This window comes from Neodiprion lecontei, chromosome 5 (assembly GCF_021901455.1).
Source record: "Neodiprion lecontei isolate iyNeoLeco1 chromosome 5, iyNeoLeco1.1, whole genome shotgun sequence".
In the NCBI taxonomy this organism is placed as follows: Eukaryota; Metazoa; Arthropoda; class Insecta; order Hymenoptera; family Diprionidae; genus Neodiprion; species Neodiprion lecontei.
The window spans coordinates 35859021-35883739 of NC_060264.1; the positions used below are offsets into that span (position 1 = coordinate 35859021).

The 24719-nt window shown below is 39.1% G+C and overlaps 1 protein-coding gene and 1 long non-coding RNA gene across 5 annotated transcripts; both read right to left on the reverse strand.

Annotated features, from left to right (window-relative positions):
* Nucleotides 1–248: 248 nt before the first annotated feature.
* Nucleotides 249–7311, reverse strand: LOC107217290 (solute carrier family 41 member 1). 3 transcript variants are annotated; one of them, XM_046740862.1, is made up of 9 exons: nucleotides 7105–7311; nucleotides 5087–5206; nucleotides 4019–4294; nucleotides 3652–3935; nucleotides 2557–2881; nucleotides 1841–2135; nucleotides 1537–1742; nucleotides 1291–1439; nucleotides 249–1168 (listed from the first exon to the last, which is right to left on the reverse strand). In XM_046740862.1, the coding sequence occupies exons 3-9, from the start codon at nucleotides 4290–4292 to the stop codon at nucleotides 989–991; spliced, it is 1713 nt and encodes a 570-aa protein (XP_046596818.1). In that variant the 5' UTR covers nucleotides 4293–4294; nucleotides 5087–5206; nucleotides 7105–7311; the 3' UTR covers nucleotides 249–988. The 3 variants fall into 3 exon arrangements, with proteins under 3 accessions (XP_046596818.1, XP_046596819.1, XP_015510260.1); XM_046740863.1 differs by lacking the exon at nucleotides 7105–7311 and adding an exon at nucleotides 6507–6758; XM_015654774.2 differs by lacking the exon at nucleotides 7105–7311 and adding an exon at nucleotides 5879–6342.
* A 1291-nt stretch (nucleotides 7312–8602) lies between these two features.
* Nucleotides 8603–24467, reverse strand: LOC124294648. 2 transcript variants are annotated; one of them, XR_006904578.1, is made up of 3 exons: nucleotides 22093–24467; nucleotides 10836–10839; nucleotides 8603–8613 (listed from the first exon to the last, which is right to left on the reverse strand). It is a non-coding gene; the product is annotated as an uncharacterized LOC124294648 (long non-coding RNA). The 2 variants fall into 2 exon arrangements; XR_006904579.1 differs by lacking the exon at nucleotides 22093–24467 and adding an exon at nucleotides 20280–20826.
* Between the last annotated feature and the right edge of the window lie 252 nt (nucleotides 24468–24719).

Sequence of the window (24719 nt, forward strand, 5' to 3'; positions counted from 1 at the left end):
TTCACCCAAATTGTATCAGCTTTCAATCGTCCGTCACATCAAATCGGTAAACAACTGCAAACGATTCTAATAAAATTCTCCTTTGTCGTACGGATTCCGTTTAAAAATTCACAGTGACCTTCATTTCGTGAAATTAAAATTACATTCACGACATTAGATGACTGTTATCATTATTCACCTATCAAATATCTGAAAAATATACTGAACTCTTTCTTGTGTGCTTTAAAACATCCCCGAGTCATAATGAGGATTAATATTTGTTCATACATTCAATTACAGTAGATCCATATAACCTAAGTCACTGAGCTTCTTTTTTTTTTTTGCACTTCACGGTTTTCTTTCTTGCATTTTACCGCATCTTCTTATTACGTAAATAGAGTCGGAGGTACAAGTACCATTCTGTACGAAGTACTTCGTGTGATACATTTACGTATGATTGCTTTATGGCAATTGATTTGTTTGGATGTAGGTCAATAAGTTCGTGTGTAGGTATATACATAATGAATTTGACTGAAGTTACACGTTAGTTCACGCCCAAATGACTGCGGTGAATATGACAGGCATTAAAAGTTCACATATTCATTCATTCACAAACCAATTCTATTCACTGGCAATGAATCATTGAAATCATATTGTGACCGGGAAATATCTAAAGACCGCCAATAATCTGCTTTAGGATAAAACGAAATTCAATTCATTTGAATCTTGTGCTTGATTTGAGATATATATTTCGCCGATTCTTGCGCGCAAATATGAGGCCATGATCTGTCGCTGGTTTTTTTCATGGTTTACAATCAATATACTTCTGAAACTTATCACTTCCGATGATGTCTATACCAAATTTACGTTTTTGTTCTTGCAGTCTAATGGTCGACCGTCACCATCGATGATAAAATTTTGTCATCCATGAGTCAAAGCTCCAGGCCTGTGACGATCTCACATCGTTCGCCTTAATGGTTTCTCTCCGGTAATATTAGATGTATACACTTCAATAGTCACCGTATTCGTACCCGATAGACTGCAGCATCTTGAAAGCACCAGCCAGCAACAACGATCCGGTAAGATCACCGAGCGATGTCAAGTACGGGATTGCAGAATTGTCCGGGTCAATTTTGTACCGCCACATCGCGTGAATGATTATGTGAGCGATATAGAGCAAGAGCATTATCTGAAATGAAACAGAGAAACTCGTTCAACCATCTTCTTAATGCCGAATACCAGCTGTATGAAAAATGATTATGCGTATCTAACTACCAAAGAGAAACGCTGGAATTTTTTCACCGATCATACCTGCAATAACGCGGCAGTCAAGTAGGATAGTATGAAATAGATCTGCAGCGTCGAGTAGCCCCATTGAATGTAGTCTGCAGTGAAGATGAAGACCAGTTGACCAGGTATTGCCATACCCATCAGAATTCGTGCTGTTTTGGCGTAAGGTACTAAAAAAGTCAGATTTGATGAGTTTCGGGTATTTTCTGAAGGGCTGAGTGAACTTATCTGTAAATACCCCTTTTTTATTTTTCGTATGCTACCAACCTCCTTTGAAAAGCGCTGCCCACGGAGAAACGAAGATCTTTGCGTGGGGTGGCAAAATTCCCATGATTGAGGTTTGGTGCAATAGTGTTGAGATTCTGGATGCCTGCACCGAGACTAGATTGCCACCAATTCCGTTTATTATTGGTTGAAATATGACGAAGCCGTCGAAGACGTCGACCGCTTGGTCAAGGACTAATCCGCCAAGCCTGCAATCACAAAATGTCGATTTCAATGATCCTGGCACTGAGGTGGTCGGTAAGTGAGATACGAGCAACTATAGCCCCTTCAAATCCGGCACACTCACCCGCTAATGAACAACGCTGACAAAACCGGCGTCCAACCCGTTTTCAGAACGTTTCTGGTATATTTGTTTTTCAGAACTATGCATATCCATAGAGGCAAAAGGCAAATATAACCACCCAGGATGAGGTAGAGAATCCATATCTGATTATCCAGTATTTTAAAGAGTGCGGATGCAACAGTCGCTAAAACGGTGATGGAGACTACGTCACCAATGGATGCAGCGAGCGGTGTAGCAAGATTGTCGGGGTTCATTTTACACCGATGCGATACCATAATTACAGCGATCATTACGAAATCTGGAAGCACACATAGTATAGTTACGTGATTCTGAGAAAGGTCGGATTATCAATAACGCAATTATCGTAATATCACTCTCGGAGTGATTCTCATCTCGGATTTGATACGTTGAATTTGACCGGTTCAAGTAAAGTGTCAAGTATGCATATTCGTGCATGTATTGACGTTCGTAACTGCGAGATGTCAGTTAAGAAAATGTTGTTCCAACTGTAAATCGCCGCAAACATTGTCTAGTGCTTGTTTCACTAGTCAACAAGCAATTGATCCTACAAGGTGTGCAAATGAAACTCCGTCAAGAACAAGCAACGGAAAATAAGTAAACGGTGCTTTTATTTGCCGGCAGTGCGTCAACGTTGTCAAAACAAATGGCAGACAAACAGGTATCCAATGAATTAATTTTAATCTAGACCTTGGACTCACCTAAGACAAAGCATGAGCTGGTTGCAGTACAAATGCTAGAAGTGGTCAACAGAAGAGCGTGGTTCCAAACGAACTGTCCCTGCATCACCGCCCCCACGGAGAGGGCGAAAATAGATACAAGAATAGCTGCTACTGAAGCCTGAATTTGAACGAGAACCACGTTGCCAATTATCATCTTCATGATCTCTCGGAAGCTTGTCATGTTGCCGATATTTGCCTGCGTGCTCAGTCGTGAGGCTAAACACATGTCGAGATTTCCTTTGAGACCCAGTAGAGCTGGTACAAGGATGAAGAGCTCACTGACGGCCACGAACACCGGCCAATTCTTGAAAATAACATTCAATCATTGGCTTAAGATACCCACATCTGCCCGATTGTGTGTTGAGTGAATTGGATGACGCGACGTGTGTACCAACCGCATTATCCTCAGAATTTGAAAATTTTTAACGCAACTTGAGACAAATCTGTCCGATACAGTTGGTGGTATTTGCAAAATTTGATACAAGATAAGATCTGTGAGAGGGCGATATTGGTGAAAGGATTTTACGATTCATTCAAACGCTAGGCTCACTCGATGCTACAAAACGATTTAATGATCGGCAGCGGTGACCACTAAACTCGACGGCAATAAAATCAAAGTGATTCCAGATATAATATTACTTTTATACGTATATATACATATGGGGTACGGACGAAGGCTTAGCGAGGTGAATGTCGGAGCAGAATCTATATACGACTATAATACTGATTCACGATAGTTATTACTTTTGTTCCTGTATATCGGGAAATGTGATGTGGGGACATCTCGTAAGAAATGGGGCGTTAAAACAGTCAGGGCCCACTTGACTTTGCCACGAAGTAGTCCATTAATCCAATACAAAATGGCGGATTTCTATCCTCCGCTTTTATTGTGTCATGAAACAACTTTTATTCACCTCTATCGGTCTCCCGCTGCTCCGCCAGACTCGCTAAGCTGCCAGAACCCAGAAACTCCATTCCAATTGTCAAGTGACATGCGGAAGGATTTGGAAAACATGGCGTGCGAGACAAATACAATACAGGAATTATTAGAAATCACACTCAGAAAATTCCCACCTGCACATTCGACAGAACCAATCCAGCCCCGATGGTGCCAATTCCAGCGATGAAAAACGGTACGGAAATCTGTACCGTTGTCGTGTACCACTTTTCGGCCTTGACAATTTTCCGCTTATCTCCAGAGCCTGGCGATCCAACGGGAAAGTCAGGATCTGGGTCGGAGTTTGTGATCGAGGTGATCGTGACGATGGAACTGCTGCTGGACAGCGATCCGCCTCCTGGACTCGGAGGTGGCAGACCATTCTTTTCAGAATAAGCTCCAAAGGGGAGCTTCAGTGATGCTGGAAGAGTGAAGATTTTCAACTATTAATACCCACGTGTGCCGCGCTTCAGAGTTTCGTGACAAAAATCCGGCCAGACTAACCTGCTATTTTTTTGGCAGTGACTTCGTCAGCGTTAAGATTCGAGATTTCGATGTAGTCATTTTTGGAAAATTTACCGACGTCGAGGGTGAGATCAGCTTTATTGTCACCGAGGGTAAACGAGTGATCGTTGTTTATCTTCGCGTGATTTTCCTGTTTGGGTGCTGGGTCGGGATGAGCGTCAGCCGGGCTCTTGTTCGATTTCTGGTTTTGACTGGCCAAATCTGTAATGCTCAACAGTTTTGGTCTGTCCTCCGGATCCGGGAAAGCAACCATATCTAAAAAAAGAGGAATCGTTCCCGAATCACGAACACGTTAACGGAAATGAATGTCAGCGCTCGTAGTCGTGGAAATGAATTGTCCATTCCTGTGGAATAACATTTGACAGTCGATTCCATCACCTTCGAATTGAACAGATTCATACGCACGTGTTTGTGAAGCCACGCTTGTTATTCTCGTCAGTGAAACGTTCCGTTTATTAACGGAGGGCAATTACGTTTAAAAAGTATATAACATCAAAACGAAAATAACGTCATACGCCGCGGGTCTCAGTGAATGGTCGAAGTTTCATAGTTCCAGATTGAATTCCGATTTCATTCATGCCGATGCTTTCATCGCGATCAATCGTTACAAATAAACATTGTGTACCCAGCGTATGACGTAGCCTATATTTTTCTCAACTTTTAACCGTTTTGCTCGTTGCCTAAGAATTGATTGACGTATATTGCACCGAATGGAATAGGATCGGGTGTCTCTTTCGGATTATAGTTCAACTGTTATCCTATCATTTAACCATTTTTCTCAGAACCTTGATCGCTGTCGTCTTAATGACGTCTATGATCCGTTTTTCGCAAAATTCTCAATGTGCTTATTTTCTGACAAGTATATATGAATATGTATATATGTATATACTTATACATAGTGTTTACACAGTTGTAATACAATTTCAAGGAAACAGACTATTTGTCACGGAAAAGGCGAATATTTTGTAAAATGTTCAGCGTTGACATAGAAAAAAAATAAGGTGATCAGTGGAATAATGATCAGTGAAAAAATGACGGGGAACTCACCGGAATGTGTATTGCAGCGAGTCGTGTGTTGAGTATCTTATACCAGTTGACCAAAGCCACTGCAGAGGTTTTTTTGATATTCCGGACGCCGCCAAGCCGTAAGAGTTCTGCCACCACAATCTGTTTAGAAATGAACGAACTCGTTATTTTCGACTGTAAACTACCGCGATAGGATCACCGTAAAGAATTGACTGGGAGAGATTTCCGAAAATACGTTTTATTCCAATGTTGAAGCAACATTCACGAATGTTCTTCGAACTTGCGAACTAGCGAAATTGCAGCACGATTTACCGCGGCCAACACGCTGCTCATTATAAATAACGTCGCGCGTGGAAGTCTAACAGATTACTTTTTCCTTGAGAACATAATCTGGTCTAACAGGAGTCTCCCTTTCTCTCTTCGTCTCGGATAGGAATTTTACGGCAGCTAATAAAATTGTTCTTTTCGATCTTCGCCTCGCGATTTTACGATATTTTTTTTTCCCGATCAGGTTCCCGCTAGTTTCGCGTGTTAAATGTTTAGAAGCAGTTTTTTCACAGTGAATATTTCTCGCTAGTTAATATTTAGTCTCTGCTGTCATTTACCAAACGCCTTGAAAAGAATTCGGACCGTTTGTTATGTCAACTTTCATACAACACTCGACTTTCCATACACGTGATTTCGAAATTAAAGATATGCCACGACTATAGCATCATACAATCTGCATACACGTATAATCAGAGGATAAGTACGGAGGATAAACAAAAATTTTCCTAACGTTCCCCAAGTATCTGCGTGCTCTGAATTACTTACGGTGAGAATCCGTTGGAAAAAGTTAGAGCCAGCGTGTTCTATTGATTCGAAGACGAGATCTTTTTTCCCCCTCACTCTTCCCAGGCTACCGACCGGACTTCCGAGTCACTCGATGGTGAAAAATTAATTCGAACAATATCGGGCGACAATTTAACAAAGAAAATCGTAGATTTTCGATTATGGATTTTTTTTGTCAACTGTTGAAAACCGTAAGGAAAAAAAAATACTGATGCCGAAAACGTTGGCGAATGAGGAAATCGAGAAAACCGGTTCGACAAAAACTGCTTTAACAAACGACTGTTCAACACTTTCAACTGGTCTGAGATATTTTTAAGCAGCGCCGTTTCTCCAACGCCGACCGACCACCGCGAGCGACAACGTTTCACTGATAACTCGTTGCAAAGTTCCGCCTGTCGACGGTCTCACTGCAACACCTCACAATTAAAGATGTTTCATCGTCTCTGTATCAATCCTTAAGTACAATCCGCTCCGTGCACGTGGACGTAATACCCGCCAAGAGTTCCCCGAATCTCACCCCACCTTTCTTCAATACCGTCGCCTTTGTTTTAAATATTTTTTTTTTTTTTTTAATTCCTAGATGGGATGAAAAATCCCAGTGCTAACAAACATCGGATACCGCATGAAGAATTTCCAAACCGGTTGTAGAGATAAACGTAATTATTGGCAAAACTATCGATCCTTTCGCATCGTCGATCGAGGGATCGTGTTAGTGTAAAGGGTCGAAGGATAGCTGATTTTCGCGATTTTTTTTTTCAATGGGCAAAATACGCTAATCAGTCTCACTTTTTTTTTACGTCAAATCAAAGCACTCGTGAAGAACAGGAAATACATTTGTATACGTTAATTTTTTCTTCTATTTTTTATATATTTCTTTTTTAACGGTTTTCTCGAAACGTGGCTTTTCAAAGCGGTGTACACTCTCAGAGGAAGAGTTTTCAAACTATCCGACTCAAATTTGGTCACAACGTTCTTCACGCCATTCTTTATTTTGCTATGGAAACTTTGTTTTTTTTAATTGTCACATTTTTTTAACGAAAAACTATAGAAGAAATAAAAAAAATAAATCGGATAGTTTTTTTTCAAACCACCGCCGTTTTGTCAATTGAGATTAAAAAAAAAAAAAAAGAAAAAAACTGCACAGCAAGATAGCGGCTTTCGTACTGATTAATAATCTCTTTACAAATTTTGTTTCAGATTATACTTACGGCCACAACCGTATAAACCGTGAGGACTCCTTTTTTTCAAAGACATGTTGAACCGTTAAAACAAAAAGTTAAAAAATTAAAAAATTAACTATCGAAAAAAAATCGCGAAACTCGATTATTTTTCGACCCGTTAAACTGGCACGGTGATCCCTTAATCGGATGAAATAACGCCATTTCATCGTCTGGCAAGAACGTCAGCTCAGTTTCAAAGTTTCACATGTTGTTCCGTATGGTACGTGTTTGTTGGAAAACGAACACCGTATCTTGTCTGGTGCTTCATAATAGGCTACAAAATTGAGCTATTATAACGCGTGATAACACTTTTTTTCTTCGCGGCAAATTCTTGGCTGTCTTAATGTTTGCCGCTTCGTCAACAATTTTGTCGCAACTTTCGTCGAAATCGATTGACCGATATTTGTGTTTAATTCGTTTGATTCTACAGTAATAAAAGGAAAAGAAAATCCGAATTATCATTAACACAATCATTGTATACACTGTACATGTGCACGTAATTGAAAAATGGAAGATTTTCGTTTTTAAAACGATTGTAAATGAAAGTATCAGTAATTATCGAACGATTGAATCAGCGTAGCCAACTGATTGATATGAATTTCTGAGAAATAGCGCGTCATTTTTCAACATTACAATTATTATACATATGTAAATAAATTACAATTATTCAACAATTATTGAATTTCCCCCTCCTCGCCCAAATTGGCCGATCACCTGACGCACAAAGTATGACCACCTTATTTTTTGATCAAGACAAATCGAAAAACTAGCGACATAATTATTCGTCGGCCTTCTATCAATTGCTCTACTCCTCTAATCGCATTTTAACTGAAGTACGATAGCTAATTATTACAGTGGAACCTCGATCAAGCGGAAGCAAATATGACGTATATATGCTTGTATATTTTTTTCTCTTTAAATCAACAGTTATTAAGAAACCCCGCAAATATAAACATCAACATCGCATGAATAAAAAGTATTTTTTGTAACCATTGCATCGTTATGATATTATCACGAAATTTCTGGAATATTTTTTGCACTTAGTCTATCTGTTGACAATATATGGATCATCAGGTTTAACAAGAACAAGAAAAATTATTCCGAAAGTCCGGACAATCAGTATTCGAAATGAACCGCGTCTCTCTGCTAATCGAGGTTTTTAACCTATACTTCTGATAACACAGGTCTGCAAAAAGATATTTTATTCCAGCTGCATGGGATGTTATCGCTAAATACCGTTTTCGAGTAGGCTGAATCCAAAAATAACTTTCATTTCCCTCCATCACGTACAGTATTTTTGCAAAATACAAGGTGTTCGCATAATAAAAAGCATAACAATAATGAAAACAACACCATTTCATTACAATGAATTAAGCAATATTTCTTATAAAATTAAACAAACAACATCTTCGTGAAATGTGCTTAACATTCCGTGCTCATTCTTTTTGCCTATGAAACCTTCTTCTTCTCTTTGATGCTCCTCCGAACGCGCTTCCGCTTTCCATTTTCTCTTTCCCTTTTTGTATTTATTCTTGACTCTCACTCTAATACATATTAAATGAATAATCAAGAATAGAATACATACCAGATTTCGAATTAAACGGGAGTTTCACTTTAAATGAAACTACAAACACGAGTTAGAGAAATAGACCTGTCGTGATGGGATATTTCGAGTATTTTACCCGGTTTCGGTTAGTGAAAATTCATAAGAAAGAGTATCAAAAAACTTATGCAGTTTTTTATTTGCAAACTTGTGTAATCAGCCGCGTTGTAGATAAAAAAAAAAACAAAAAAAATTAGATTTTTTTCTCCTCTCGAAGAGAGAAGAAGCTCCGAACGCTTCGTCCGGAATGCGTAATGGAGTTTTGAGGAAACGATTCCTTCGGCTGGCAGCAGCCTTGGGCTTACTTAATTCATTGTCATACACCTCGACGGTTGATTTAATCGTGGAATTGAGCACCGCCGTGTGTGGCATTATGCAGCAATGAGTAAAATTACCAACGGCCCGAGCATAATGTACGTTGTCAGAGATTCAATTGCAAGCCTGTTCTACCAGTGTAAAAGAACAATAAAAAACCTCGCGTTATTGTGAGCCATTACAAGCTGTAGGAGCGCACTTATCAATCTCGTTTTGCGGCTATAGTTATAGTAGTGAAAACAGAATTTTGTAACCAATTTTCTTCTTCCAATTTCAGCGTCGATAACATATAACATAATTATTATAAACAAAGTGCTGACCGTTATTTCCACCTTGACACTGCGGTGTGTAACATAAATATGGCCACAGGTTTTCTCTCGATGTCTCGTGTTACACCTGCAGTGCAATTTTGTACGTATTATTACGCATGGATGTGTAATTGAGATACGAAAACGTGTATTTGCCGCAGCTCGGTCAGTTTTGCTTCGGTAATTTTACAATTGCAGCTCGATTCCACGGTGCGATAAATCGTTATTTTGATTCTTATTTTTCGCAGACTCGTTTTGCTTGATTTTCTTCGTCAAACATTACTATGTGCATCGGCGTTTCCACACTTTGACAACGGCGATTTTTAAACTTGAGACAACATTTTTCTGTCCAGGCTTCGATAAAAATTAATTCCTAGCCTAGATTACCTGGGTATTGAAAAGTTCACAATTCAGTGCAACCACTCGACGCTGGTGAACGTCGATTCGATCGATCCTGTACTTCAGCAGTGTGGCAATCGCTCGCAGTTTTATATTTTCATCTACACTCGCGATAAATTATATCGCTACATTTTCTCAGATGCTTTTTGCTCCACCCTCTTTCTTCTCACTCATAATCTTTTGTCAATATATTGCCAATTATTGCTTGATATTGTACACCGCGTTTCTTTGCCGAGCATGTGTGCATACCTCTAGACGATTATCTAATCACCGGTTGTGCGAATCGAAACAGACGATAGCAAAAAAAAAAAAAAAGAAAACAACTGCAGCGAAAAAAATACTTGCACCTGCAAATTTTACAGCTTGACAAAGTTTTTGAAATCCTCCAAACGTTTCGGAACTATTTAAAATCGTAAACGCCTAAAAATACGGTTTTAGTAACGGAAGGTCGTAGATTTTTCTCTCTCTCTCTCTCTCTCTCTCTCTCTCTCTCTCTCTCTCTCTCTCTCTCTCTCACAATAATAGCGACGAAATTAGTGCAAATTTTGGAATCAACTATTTGGAGGTTAAAGATTTTATGCGAACGGATACAACGTTTCTATTTTAAGTTGAATGAAAAAGAAACCTTAATTCCCATGCATTAATTTCGTATGGCTCGTATCCACTATACACAGTTATTTTTGTTACTTTTATCGCTTTCGGAAAAAAAAATAAATAAACGTAAAGTCAAGCAATTATAAATTTCCCACCATTTTTTCATAAGTATACATTTTTCCCCATAAAAATGTCAAAGACTTGTATAATGTCGCCTACTGTATTTTGTAATTAGTTTGCATACCTTATTTTCAGCCGAATATCGTCATATATCGTCAGCAATTACAACCTTCTGTTATTTATCTTATCAAACTTCCAATTTCATGCGCTTCCGAGTAATTTAAAAAAATATTACACGACCTTTCGTTTTTTTAACCAGCAAACAGCATTGTTCGTGCGATTCATTTTCTGACTCATGTTCACCGGTCGAACGCTGTTAAAAAAATTTAAATAAACATAATATCCTAAAAGATCCACTTTATATTTATGTTATTTGTTACATCTCTGTTAGTAAATATGAAACAAATTTTTGTAATTTTAACATTTAAATTGTAATTTGTACTTCTTCTTTCAGTGAGTAATACATTAAAAAATGGTCGAATCAACCCAAAAATATTAGTCGACTTGTTGGGATATTTTTTTTCTAACCGTATACATCCGTCTGCTTCATCCAAATGTGATCACTATTTTTTGGAGTCCTTTTTTTTATCACAAAGCTTCGTATCCCACAGTCGACGACGTTGCACTGATCACATATTATTCCGATTTTCAATGTATTTCAATACACCGAATAACTACGAATTTATCGCCACAGCCAATTCACCGCATCTTGTGAATTGAATGCCGACAAAAGGTTCAGTCACAACGACGCGACGGTTTGTTTACACCCAAAGGAAAATAATGGGACACATTAGACCGAGAGAAACGAAGTAACGTATCACTATTGCTGCGGAAAGTTGACAGAAAACTTCATATTTCACAGTATACTCGGTACCTTGAGGTATTCGAAAGCACTTACAGCAAAACGGATTCCAGACTGCCTGCAGTTAAGGGCCGGGTGAACTTTGGAGCAAAATATTATGATTTTCTAAGCGGTCTTACATGTCGAGCAAAATCTTGGCACGTGTAGTAATCGACGTCTTATTGTTGACCGTTGCCGGAATAGAACTTAGTCTTGTAGTATGATTGAAATCTCTGTACTCTGCAAGGTATTCATATTCTTATAATCGTTTTTATCGGTGTTGTGATTTTTGCTATCGTCATTGGCATTGTCTTCATTGTCATCGTAATGAGATTCCGCCCGGCTAATTGTCGTTCGGATTTAATGCAAGTGATGGATTGTCCAAGTGATTCGAATCTGTGATGGAGAATAACCTGTGCGTACTGCTCATGTCCCAACCCGATTTTACTCCGCTGGGATTTTCCCAATAAATCCTATGTTCGATTGTCAAATTTGTGCTTGTAATTATCAGAGTAATATCCTACGCACGTATTTATTTCACCGTTGGTAATTGATCGCATCAGATTTCGATCTATAAAGACTCAGGTAAGAACCATCCAATCTGCAATGGTAAAAACACAATCAAAGATCGTCTGGCGATTGAAGTAATTTTACAAAAAAAATTATACTCGAACTTTTGTTTTCGTCGTGGCATATGTTCACAAGAACAGCTTTTTTCGGTCGAGTAAACTGATCATAAGGTGTTATCATTAATAGAGAGCGTATACGCTGCAAATCGATTTTCCTCAACACGTCGGCTACAGGAATTTCCTGAAAAATGAAACGAGAAAAGTCTTTACGGCGCTTGCTGTTACGTTTCATAGACCATTAATACTGGCATACTTAAGCCGTTGCATTGCATCGCAGTCGAGGAGTCAAGCCGGCCTGTATCGGTGATCTGCGCAAATACGGGGATTAAGGTAAATATAACGCTTCCGGCTTTCATTCGGGTATTTCGATGTAAAATTATGATTCACTCGCCGTGATTGTGGATGCTTGTCATTTTATCTCGGTTGAATCGATCATCGTTTTAAGGAAATTTTTTGCTATCCCGATAACGGCAAAGAAAATCCCCATTACGTGCTTTGATTGATTAAGAAATTACCTGCGTGGTAATTGAATAGAAAGAAACAGATTCACCTCTAATAATGTCTAGACGTGTGCCAAGAATGCAACGATCCGTAAAACAAAGTTCTGGGAATACCGCGGTTATCCACAAATTGTCATTTCCGAGACGATCACTTAAGCTTCGCAGACTGCATGCGCATATGTACCGAGAATTTCGCCTGAAAGGACCAGCTCGTAGCGAGCGCTATTCAACTTGCTCAATTTTAATCGGCCGATATCCACTATCGCAACCTGAAGCAAACTTTCGCCGACAAAAACAAATTCCCTAAAATTGACCAGTCGACAAGTGACAGTCGACCATAAGCTCTCGCTTATTACCGTGCCGTCCCATGTAGAGCCAGACCCCCGAAATCCGGAATGACGGAACGGAATGGATGGAAAAGTCACTAGAATCCACGTTCCGCTAATTTCATTCTTTCGTATTTTTACGGAACGGTGGATCTGTCAATTGTTACGATTTTTACGATTGTACTTGTTGTATACGTAGGTGTATTCAACAAATTCCGTGTACCGTTCCGTCTATTTGCATCTGTCTAGCTCACATATAATCAAATGTCAGAACGGAGCGTTGAAGGGTCGACTTTTATTTTATGAAATAATTAATTATAGTTACAAAATTTAATCTTACATAAGAACTAATTAGATGAATCATATATAATGATACAAATGCTTTATCTAAACTGACAAATGAAGCCGAATAGGACAAATATGAATCTACTCCGTTTCGTCCTTCCGTGCAATGTTGGTCCAATGGAACGGCGGGGTTTTGCAAGACTCGGAATGGACTCGGAAATCCACTAGATTCATCTGCGTTGCGTTCCGCCATTCCAGAGAACGGCAAGGGGGAGTGAAAAAACACCCGTCGCGGATTCAAAATTCCCACTGCAAGAGAACAGCTTACGTTTTCGATTCCAGGTGACCGACCATAATTCAATTTTTTGGAAGTTATACATTTTTTTGGCCGACGTGATTCTTTATTAAAAACCAAAGAAAATGGGACCCTATAGGACTCTTAGGAATAACACATCAAATTTTTTAGAATTTTGTCTATCATTTAATAATTAAGAATATAATCTAAGAAAAAAAAATTCGATTGTCATTTCAGTTAGGTTATACATTTGGCAACGTCGCAAGTATGCACATTACGTGCGGTATTCAAATTATTTGTTTATCTGCTGTTTAGATGTGGTATTGCTAAGACACTTTATTTTAATTTATTTTCTTTGGGAATTACCTCTTAAATTGTAACTGATCCGACATTTTGATTCACAAAAATAAAAGTTACAGCGAAGTAAACACCGAAGGTTCAAGCAGACTACAACACAAGAAAATCACGCGACATTGCCAAATTTATTTTCTGCTTATTAGAGGATTATTTGAGCGCTCACGAGTAGCCGTCGGATGGCGTTACTGTCGCTACCCAACTACCTTAATTATTGCACAAATATTGCCTTAGATATATTCACGATCGATACCATATGTATAGCCGGCCAACATAACCGTATTTTATTGCAGCCTATCGTGTGCCTCGTGTCCGTGCTCGTGTCCAATAAATATTATTTGGAAAAACAAATGTATCAAAAATGACAAAGTGTTGCGTACGTCATTGTATAAAAAAATGGCAACTTTCGTCGAAAGCAGTGGGAGAGAACAATAAGTACGCGACATGATTTTTGGTAATCGGTAGAAGTACCTATGGAATGAGCATTAATGTCGCGATAATCAAATTGCCATTGTCGTTTGTTGCATACGGAATATTATTTTGTCTGACAAAATTGAAACTTTTATCGTAATGCGTCAATCTGTATTACAAATACAATAAAATTCGTGAACTTGATACATAACCTCAATCTAACTACACTTACAATCAGAATAATAATCAAGACCGACTTACCGTTCTTGTAGATGTCTTTTTTATCCTGTGAGGCTCGCACCAGGCCGTTGCAATTCATTATTTACTCGACAAACTGTCCAACTGCTATATTTACTGTCGCCAAAAAATGCAACATTTCTGATACGAACAGAGAATTTAATTTTGCGCTCGCAAAAGATCCTACAAAATTGGCACCATCTACGCCGTGTTTGACGAATATGGACCTTCATTGTCGAGCTGGTCCTTTCGAGAGAACCTCTCGGTATATCAACGTGCAGTGAAAGAGGTGATTTACCGCGGGCTGTATTCTTATCGGTAAATCCCCCTTCTGCATTCACGCCGAAGTCATTCGCACCTCCAAGTTCTTCTCGACATTTGCACAACAACACCTTGACGAATGTGTTGACATTGATTTTCTGCATTCGGTGTAAGGTGCAGCAGTCAACTGTTGAGCAACGCTCGATTGCAAATTACTTCACGCTAGAAAATATAAGTATTCTGTGGAATTCACGTCACGATCTAAATTTCTTACAATATCCAATTTGTTCACGCATTCAAAGACAAAGCACACGCATGCATAAAGTTTCACAACATGTTACATTACTTTGAAATATATACTGCAGCTTCACGCACGCGCACAAATTTCCCATTACACCTCCGGCTCAAGTGTTATTTTTGCCGCCAATCATCGATCATCTAACAAAAAAGTAGTTTTCGTGTGTCATTATTTAACCCGAGTTGATAATTACTCTGTATTCTAACTATAAATTTCGCGTAACGATAATGATTTCAATCACTTTTCTACTTTAGATAAAAAATTTATCCGACCCCCGTTACGCAATCTCGACTCACGGAATCATTTCATTACAATCGATCAAGACCGTATAACCGGCCGGTGTCACAAAGCTTAACGACTGTTAGATACTCCTATACACCCACTTAGCCCGCCTGCAACAACCATTTGTATTCATTCGAGAGATCTATCACTTCGCAGTCAAGATAACGAACGAGCTTTAAAATGTCACGAAAAACTATAATGATAACTACACTTCTTACTTCGAATAAGATGAGCAATAATTATTTCCACGAGACAATATTGTCATGGTTATCTCTGATCCAATCCACAATTTCAAATTGACGGACGTGTTTATCGAACAACGGAAGTGATTACTCAGCCAGTATTCCTTAACGTCGATCATCTTTTTCAAGAAGAAACGGTGACTGTTTGCCGATAAACAAAATTGTTTTTATTACTTTTGTTATTCAAAACACGTTCCATAGCGAGCCCTCATTAGCCAATTAATCTCCAATTATTGGGATTGTAACTTTGCAATGCGTCATCTGGTGAAAAACACTCAAACTAACGCAACTAGGCTGACAACTGACCGTTGACTGTGTTTTTTCGCCTGTGGCTGGTAGAACAGGTATATTATCGATTATGTTTAATCAATTTATGTAACATGATTAATTCGAAACCCTAAGAATTACGATCTGCCTTCGTTATAATTAAAAACTTAGGCTGTGTGGTGATAAAATTGCGCCGACGACCAGGCTCTGACATCACGAGGACATTTTCCAATACAGGAAACTATATGCCGAACGCATGCTCACGGTAAGTATGTCTCTGCCTTCTGACATAACCATTATTCTCATGGTATAAAACGCCGTCAGCCATACTTTAATGACACACGGCAGTACCGTGACTCGATTGAGCAATCGGGGCCCAGCGTTCGTGCTCGACGCACCACTGCTGCGGATTTATACGGTAGCCCAAAATTCTACGTGCCGATGATCACAGACCTATCACCTATATTCATTGCCGTTTAACCTTGTCAAGTGGAGCATTGGCCAGGTAACGTCTCGTCAGAATTCAAGGTCTTGCATTTGATCGAGCGAATACATAAAAACAATTCCCCTTTCCTCCGTTTGGCCATCGCTTCAAATTTTCAATGCGATATGCCGATTAACTCGCGATCTCGCGACTTTGATATAGCAGAGAATAATTCAAATCGAAAAGCTTACGACTAATTCTGTGTCTTCTTTATCTGCGAGGACGATGCACGTCTATACGTCGACGGTAAATACAAGCTTCACAGGCTGAGCTGACGGTGTTGGAAATCCTTCCGCTGGCGTGTAGAACCATCAATTTCAGGTCAGGGCTTAAGTGATAGTAACTCTCGAATTTACTCAGAGATTAAACCGCACGATGGATGTAAACTGCATCGTCTGCGTCAACACGGATTTTCCCTCGACGTGGCGTTGGCTTGCAGTGCCGGAAGGCGGCTCTTCGACATGTTTTTCGGCACGTGTCTAACTGACTCGATTGGATACGGAAGAGAAGTGACTGTAATTCATGCGAATCCTCGGATTGGTAGCCGAGTCTTGAAAGGGCGAAGCTACGTTCGGCTTAACGGCGTTCGATTACTTACAACTGATGAATGTATGAAAATTTGACAAGATTCGCCCGCTCTTTCGGTAAGATGGTGAAAAAAGATAACTGTTTAATGGATTCGACGCAATATGTAACCAAACCGTTGAATGGTAAAAGCGGGTCTCGTTTCAGTGCTGCGTTCAAGAATAATCCGAAAACCCACCGTGGTGGTGCAATTTATTCAAGCATAGCATCGCCTCTCGAGTTGGCTAAAGGCTTGATTAGTGAGCAAATACTCGACGAAGTATCCGCGAAAAGACAACAAGTGTACGTTTACTACATTGTCTGCTCTTATTGCGATGGCATGAATTCCCGCCTCATTTATCATCCGATTTATTTATCCGCTGATATCGGCCTGATATCGCTTGTCCTCGAGCATCGCGGTAAGATCTCACCAACACCCGATTTGATGGTTGTTGATGAGATGATGATGATGATGATGATGATGATGATCATGATGCTATTGTTATCTGCTGGTCGACCATTGTTTCTGTAAACTGGGCCCAGAATCGGCACAAACAATTTTCAAAATAGACTCGATTGTGGCGTTTCCTCTGTGAATAAATGAATTTCAGGGACGCTGCATTGGGTCATCTGGTGGGAAAAAATAAAGCTAATGCAACAAGGCTGACAGCTGACCGTTGACCGTGTTTTTTCGCGTTTGGGTGTTAGAACATGTGTATTATTGATTATGTTCAATCGATTTATGTGACAGGAGTAACTTGAAACCCCAAAAATCACGATTTGCCTTCGTTAAAATGAAAAACTTAGGTTATGAGGTGATAAAATGGCGCCGACGAACAGGCTCTGACGTCATGCGGACATTTGATCCTTTACCAATGCTCGTTTGGAATTGACTGTACTTATCTTCTCTATACCCGTGCAACGACACGAGGCGGCACTTAATCCTGCAGCGATGCAAGCCGAGCATCCAGGCGATGGTCCCCTCCTTTCTAAATCTAGTTCAAGACTAGACACACGTGCATGGTGAGGTGGCCTTGCTGAGTGATAAAAATTTGCTTCCAAAGGCAAACGGTGAAATACTAGACTGCGGTTTTTGCCCGAGGTGATAAGAGTGCTTTTGCAAAGCAAAAGTCGAAGCTTGTACGAGATCCTAGGCCTGCATCAAACCTCGTAGTGTGAAATTTAAGAGGAGTTGTTGGAGAAACGAAGAAAAGAAGACTCGCTGACTGGCGGCTAGTCGGACTCTTGACGAACTTGCATATCCAATTTCATGTCTCATACAGTCTTCGTGATTAGATTGTATTATTCGCTTTTCGTCCAGGCGACGTAGGAATTGGAATGAAATTTTCTCACCTGTGGTTAAATTTGACGTTTGATTTTACCGATCGCGTAATCTAATTGATGATTGTTACATCTCATTCAAGCAAATTCTGAATTTTGAAGAATAAAAAACAAAAAAAATCATATCATGTAATATATACGTGAGAGCAAAAAATGGAAAGTAGATATAGATTCGGCACATTAAAACCTTTATATCTATAATATGTTGTGTTTTTTTTTTTGTTTGTTTTTTCTATAAGAGGATTTCGTTGCAGACCTGTGTTATTATCATACGTACGATTGAGCTACGAATGATTTCGTGTAAACGATTTTTGATTTATAACACTGATTCACGGTGACTGAGCACCACATTTAATTCTCTTTTTATTTCCTATTACATAGATTGGTTTCACTTTCCGTGCTCACGGTCCGGTGCGTTACCCTCCTTGTTATACAGTCGCGTTTTTTAGCCTGTAAAGAAAAATTCGAAAGTCACCGTGAAATGCGAGGGAAAAGAAAAGAAGAAAAATGAACCGCGGCTGTTGGACCTGTACGTACGTATATATGGACCTACCGAAGTTTGTAATATAACTTGAATTTGTGATAATTATGCATATCGCAGGGCGTATCATCGACAAATTGACAATTTTCATCAATTCTATCATTTTATTTCAATATACAGATGTTTCACCATACAAACCTAGTTTACATCACTAGTACACAGAAAAAGGACAAAAATTCAGCTATCGATTCGTCCATTAGTAGCTCTGGCATACCATACGTATAGATAAGTATAATTTTTTACGATAACATAATAATAGTAATCATAATAATGATAATAGTAATAATGCTAATAATATGAAAATAATGCGAAACATGATTTAGAAAAAATACAACAAATTGATGGGAGTATTTAATTATATATGTATATTATAATGATCATTACAGTACAATTATGTCTTATCCATATTTGACTAATGAATATTAATCATATAAGTATATATGTATGTATCTATAATGTATGTGTATACATATATGTATATATATATATATATATATATATATATATACATATATATATGTGTATATATATAATAATAATAATTTACTTATCATACTAGGTGCTTACAGTCTAATTTTGATTCTCAAAATTTGATTTTAGATTATTAATTCGTTTTTGGCGCTCGTCCGCCCGCGCGCGTCTCTTCAACACGTAATACATCATATACTATACGCAATGTATGAACTTCATTCCTCCGTTCGTTAGAAGAATTACCGACCGCCGATAATACGTGAGATAAGGATAATTTCAAAACTTGTATCTGTGCCAAGGAGGAATGAAAAAATACAAATAATAAATCCTTTTTTTCATTTAGTCTCTTTTCAAATTCTCTGCAGGCTTTTCCTCCTCGTAGAATACTACCATAATACCAATATTTGCAGCTTGAGAGATGACTTGTGATCAATTATTTTCTCATTAGTTCAGTGGACTTCTTTGCAAGAATAGATCAATCCAATCCCCCCTCTTCTTTTTAAACATGTACGAATAATCACTTCCGAGTTAAATTTCGAACTAATTAATTACGTTTTAAAATACATTTTAATGACTACGATTTTCGTATAGCTTCTATATCAATTAAATAGTTAATGGAAAGCATCGATTAGGAACATTCGATATTTGAGTGCTGAATTGTAAATTTTTCCACTTGGTATATTTATTTTTTCGTGAATTTCATTCTCAATACGAATCATCGCAGCTGCTGCCAACCTACGCAATGTATACCCATGTATATACCTATGTGTAATCACACTCCATTCGTTGATCTTGAAAAAAAATCCGATCACCTATTGTTCATAATTGTAGCGAATTTTTGTATTTTCACCTAATCATAACGTCGGAGGGACAATTTTCTCCGTGTGCCTTTGTATATGATGCATGAGTAGGTAAAGTAGATCTACAACCATTTCTTGATTCTGTAGGTGTCTGTATCTAGATACTTTTAAGAAGTAACTTTCCCAACACTGCATTTCGTATTTTAATTTTAAAATATACGGTAATTGTACTTATTTTCTCCGACTTTTATATATGATTCTAATTACATTACACGATCATACATACACGGTATATAAATAATAGTAATAATAATAATAATAATAATAATAATAATAATAATAATAATAATAATGTATTATATATAATTTGTATTTCTAAAAAGTAACGAAAAGACCCTGAATCGTAAAACGTGTCAAATCCAATATCATCTAAGCCACCTTAATCGGTTAATCGTCTTTACTATGTAAGTTCATCAAATTGTTTTTTATCCTCAACTTACAGACTAGTTTTGATTTTGTGCTTAAAATTTACATATAGATACATTTTAATTACGTAGCGACCTTAAACAACTAGGTTTTATTAATTTTCCCGTTTCTCTTTCTTACTCCTCTTTTTTTGTTTCTCATTTTGATTTTAACAATATCAACTCAACAGAGTCAAGTATTTGGTCCAGCCCAGTTTAAGGTTCGAAGCATCCATTTCTCATTTAAATATTCTCTAATCATGTTTGCCCATTGAACTTCGTTACATGTCTCAAAAAACCTTTCAGACTGGACGCTATATATAATATATGCGTTGTGTAATATTCGCGTAAAATGAAGCCAAAAATGTGTAGGAACACAGAGTATATGCATTTCATATACATATATATATATGATTTCATATATATGATTTCATAAATATATATATATATATATCTATGTGTATATGTATATATCATAGGAACTTAATGTTTGGTTCATTATTCACTTATATATGTTTACATGTTTTTTCCTTTTTTTTTTCTTCTTGTTTTGTTTCTAGTCATTCATGCGTTGATTATTTCATTTTTCTTGTCAATCACACACAATGTAGGTATAGGTACGTATGCGGTTACATAGGAACATTCGCGTAGTTTATTCTTGCGCGTGAAATACTTAAATTATACCGAGCATTCATACACGCATTTTTTACGACACTGCTCAATCTAGTTGCTTCAGGACTGTGAAACCTTACAGAATGAAGAAATAAATGCATAAATGAAACAACGTTTAAAAAGTATCCGACTAACACTGTTTGAAATACGTCAAACAATCCAGACCATATGTTGTCAGCAGCAAGTAATCGCCTACGTATGACGTAAAAAATGTTTTTTAGGAAAAAAAAAAAAAAAAACGTTTCGATGCGTGAAAGAACAAGTCCGAGAAAAAAAGTTTCGCCATAAAACCTCAACGTTTGTCCCTTCGTGACCGTGAAAGGGTGCAACAAACGGGCCTATTCGGTTTTACCCTTCCAGTTGATCGCAAGCGTCAGTCAGCATGCGGTGCGGACAATACTCATGTTAATTTACCGGCCTTTCCAGGCTTCTTTCCCTTTCTCAACCACCCTTAACCCTAATTTTACGATTTCGATACATTTTGCAGAAAAAAACTCTGAAAGTGGCAAAAAATTCTTTTCTTTTTTTTCGCACCCCCCTCCTCCCCCCTTCCGACGCAATCGCTACGCACGTGCTTCTACGCATCTGTCGGCCGATTCCTCCGCGTGACAATGAACGGCACGCGCTAAGCCTAGTCCGAAGGGTGATGGAAATTTATAAAAGACTTTCCAAAATATTGTGTAAATCGGGGGTTTGAATAAAGCGACATTCAAAATCCGGGGTGAAATATCGGCGAAACGAGGATAAATTGGGGTGACGCCCCCCCCCCCCAAAGCCGCGTCGCGTATCGCGTCTGTAGCTACAGCGAAATGCTAAATAAATAAAGGGTTGCTAAGTTCTTACCGCTGCTGTTGTTACCGTTGTTATTATTGTCACACCGACAGCCGAAACCTTTCACACATACCTATGAGTGCAGCGCGGCTGCCTGCGGCTATACATATACCTATAAGTTTGATGCCTATTCCACACATCGATCTTCCCCCTTTGTCGGGATAGCTCGGATTTCCAAATTCAGGGAAAGTACTGAACTGCACAGCGTCGGCAGGGGGCGAGAGAACCCTTTTGTCAAAACCCCGTGTTGAAATCTGTACGGCAATAAAGTTAGGCCGAGAATAGGAATATATATATGTATAGAGCTATAGTGTTCATATGTGAAATATTCTATCTAACCGAATGTATCGCACTGCGTAACGGATTTGGAAAAACTGTTACACTGCATTAATCACATATCCATACGAGCATCCTGAATGTGATGAATAGTCTATTGTGTAACAAGGAGGCAAACTCGGTCTTTTCGGGCCAAGCGTTAGTTTTCAATATGAGTCGTAGATGAGCCGAAGACGCATATTGCAAATACGCGAGGTGAAAAGACCGGTGCCTCGATTGTTGCGCACGATTCTTTATATAACTAGAGTGTGATATGCGTTTTTTCACCAGACACGAAATTGAGGTTAGGGTCGCGTAATGCCAGATTTTTTTGCGACAGCGCATGCGCGAAGTACAGAAGAGACCACTTTTAACTCCTTGGATTTGAAAGTGTTCTTTTCTGTACTCTACGCATGCGCATTCGCAAACCTACTCGACTGTCGTAGAAACGGGTACTTTGTGTACGGAAAACACACATGGAAAAATGCGTAAAATATGCCCGCGTTATATAAAAGGTATTTAATTGGACAAATTTTGGCTGAACGTGGAACGAATACAACAGATATTACAGAACTACAATTCTCTGAGAATAAGTGGAAAGTTGTAACTGCGACAAGAATGTAAATTCACGTATTTCAAAGTATTGTACTTGTGAATATTTGAGGTGAGACATTGTATGGCGAATCCATACTATACCACACGGTTTCCCTTTCTGATTTATTACAGAGCACAATACAAAGCAAAGGAATATTCTCGTACACCAAAATTAAACATACTTCGCCCGAGTTTGGCGGATGGGAGGGGATGAAAGTGGACCAACTACGGAACGACGGTACGTCATCACCGTCCAATCCTCGCTGGTCATTGCAGGGGTCGCGGATGAAGGACGGTAAAATTATTACGAGAGGATGAAATTTCCAAGTTTGTGTAAGATGGTATAGAGGCGGACGAGAAGGAGAAGGAAGAGGGGCTCGCTCGCCCGGCCGGCTCGGAGGTTTTTCTGCGCGAGTGTGGGGGCATTTTTTTTTTTTTTCATTTGGTGCGAAGGAGGGATGGACTTTGATAATTGCAATCCACTTCTATGAGGCGGAGTTATGGTGTCGCGTAGGCGTTGGTAAAGAGAAAAAAAACGGAGGGATCGAGGTGGGAGAAGGGAAGAAAGTGCGTGTGAAAGCGAAAGAGGGAGAGAAAGAAAGGAGGGCAGGGGTGGTTTTCGGTTCGATATCTCTCTTAGCGTTCGCAGCAAACCAACGGGTAGCCTTTTATATATGTTCCCTGATTAATAACGAGAAAGAAAAAGCCCGGGTATACTCAAGGAGAGGAAAGACAGGTTTTTCGGTGGAGGTCCAAAATTTTCCGACTTTCGCAGAGGCGTAATCGTCAGTCGAAACTCGTTGAGCCCCTCCCCCCCCCCCCGCCCCCCCGATATCCTTTCCTGTTCCCGTGTTCTCTCTAACGAATACCATTTGCAATTCACCTGACACACATGAAGAAGTACAACGCTGACGAAGGTCTTTTTTAAGCGTAGCTTACTTATTCTACAATATGTTTCAGATACGTAGTATAGGTACACCTAAGGAAGTGGGTTCTAACCGATTCCAGGTCACCGGTGTCGTCTGTTACGTAGGTTAACTAGATGCTTGCAGACGACACCGGTGACATTGAAACGTTGAGAATCCACCTCGTTTGATTCCTTGTTCCGTTTGTGCGTTATAATTTAAATCGACAGAAGACAACACGACGCTATCGTTGCTTGAGATTTATTCATACCGTTACTCCTCACAAGCTGTAAACAGTGAGGAAGAGGGAAGGGGCACAAGCTGTCGGTGAATAAAAACTGAACGCCATGAAAGGTACAGCATCAACGGTAGTGCGAAAATTGTACATTTCATGTCACCGGCACTAGTGTAAAGAAGTGAGAAACGTGGAGTCTAGAAGGGAACACATGTGGCGGTTAAACAAGGGAAGAACAACCTTCGTGCTGATTCAATGGAATGTAAATACGTTATAATCAATGTACACCGAATAATTTAACGAGATATCGAAGTCAACAAATTGTGTTTTGGGTTCGCCCAAGTCATTTCATCCACCTTTTTCCCGCAAGTCCATTTTGACGTATGAGATACTAACGAAATAGCGGTACGTTTTTGGCGCCCAGTCTCGAATTTCCGTTAGAGGGACATCTTTAATCGAGAATACGGCTTTTGAGGTTAGGATTCATAATTATTTGTCGCATATCCGACGATGGTCAGACGTGCGTTTAACGCCGTCGCGCATGTAAGGGAGTTTTTACTACCGATGACGAGATGTTGGTTCACCGTGTACCGCAAACTCGTCCCCCCCCCCCCCCTGCCGCCCACCGTCCGCCCTAAAACCGCGCTGCACGCTTGCGCGCATGACATAGGTACACAGATACGTGTACAGTCTGGCCACCTTATACGCGCGTATACATACATGTATGTATAAGTATATGTGTGTATATATATATATATATATATACACACACATATACCTACATATCGCGATCCCTCGAAAACCGACGTAATATTTCGC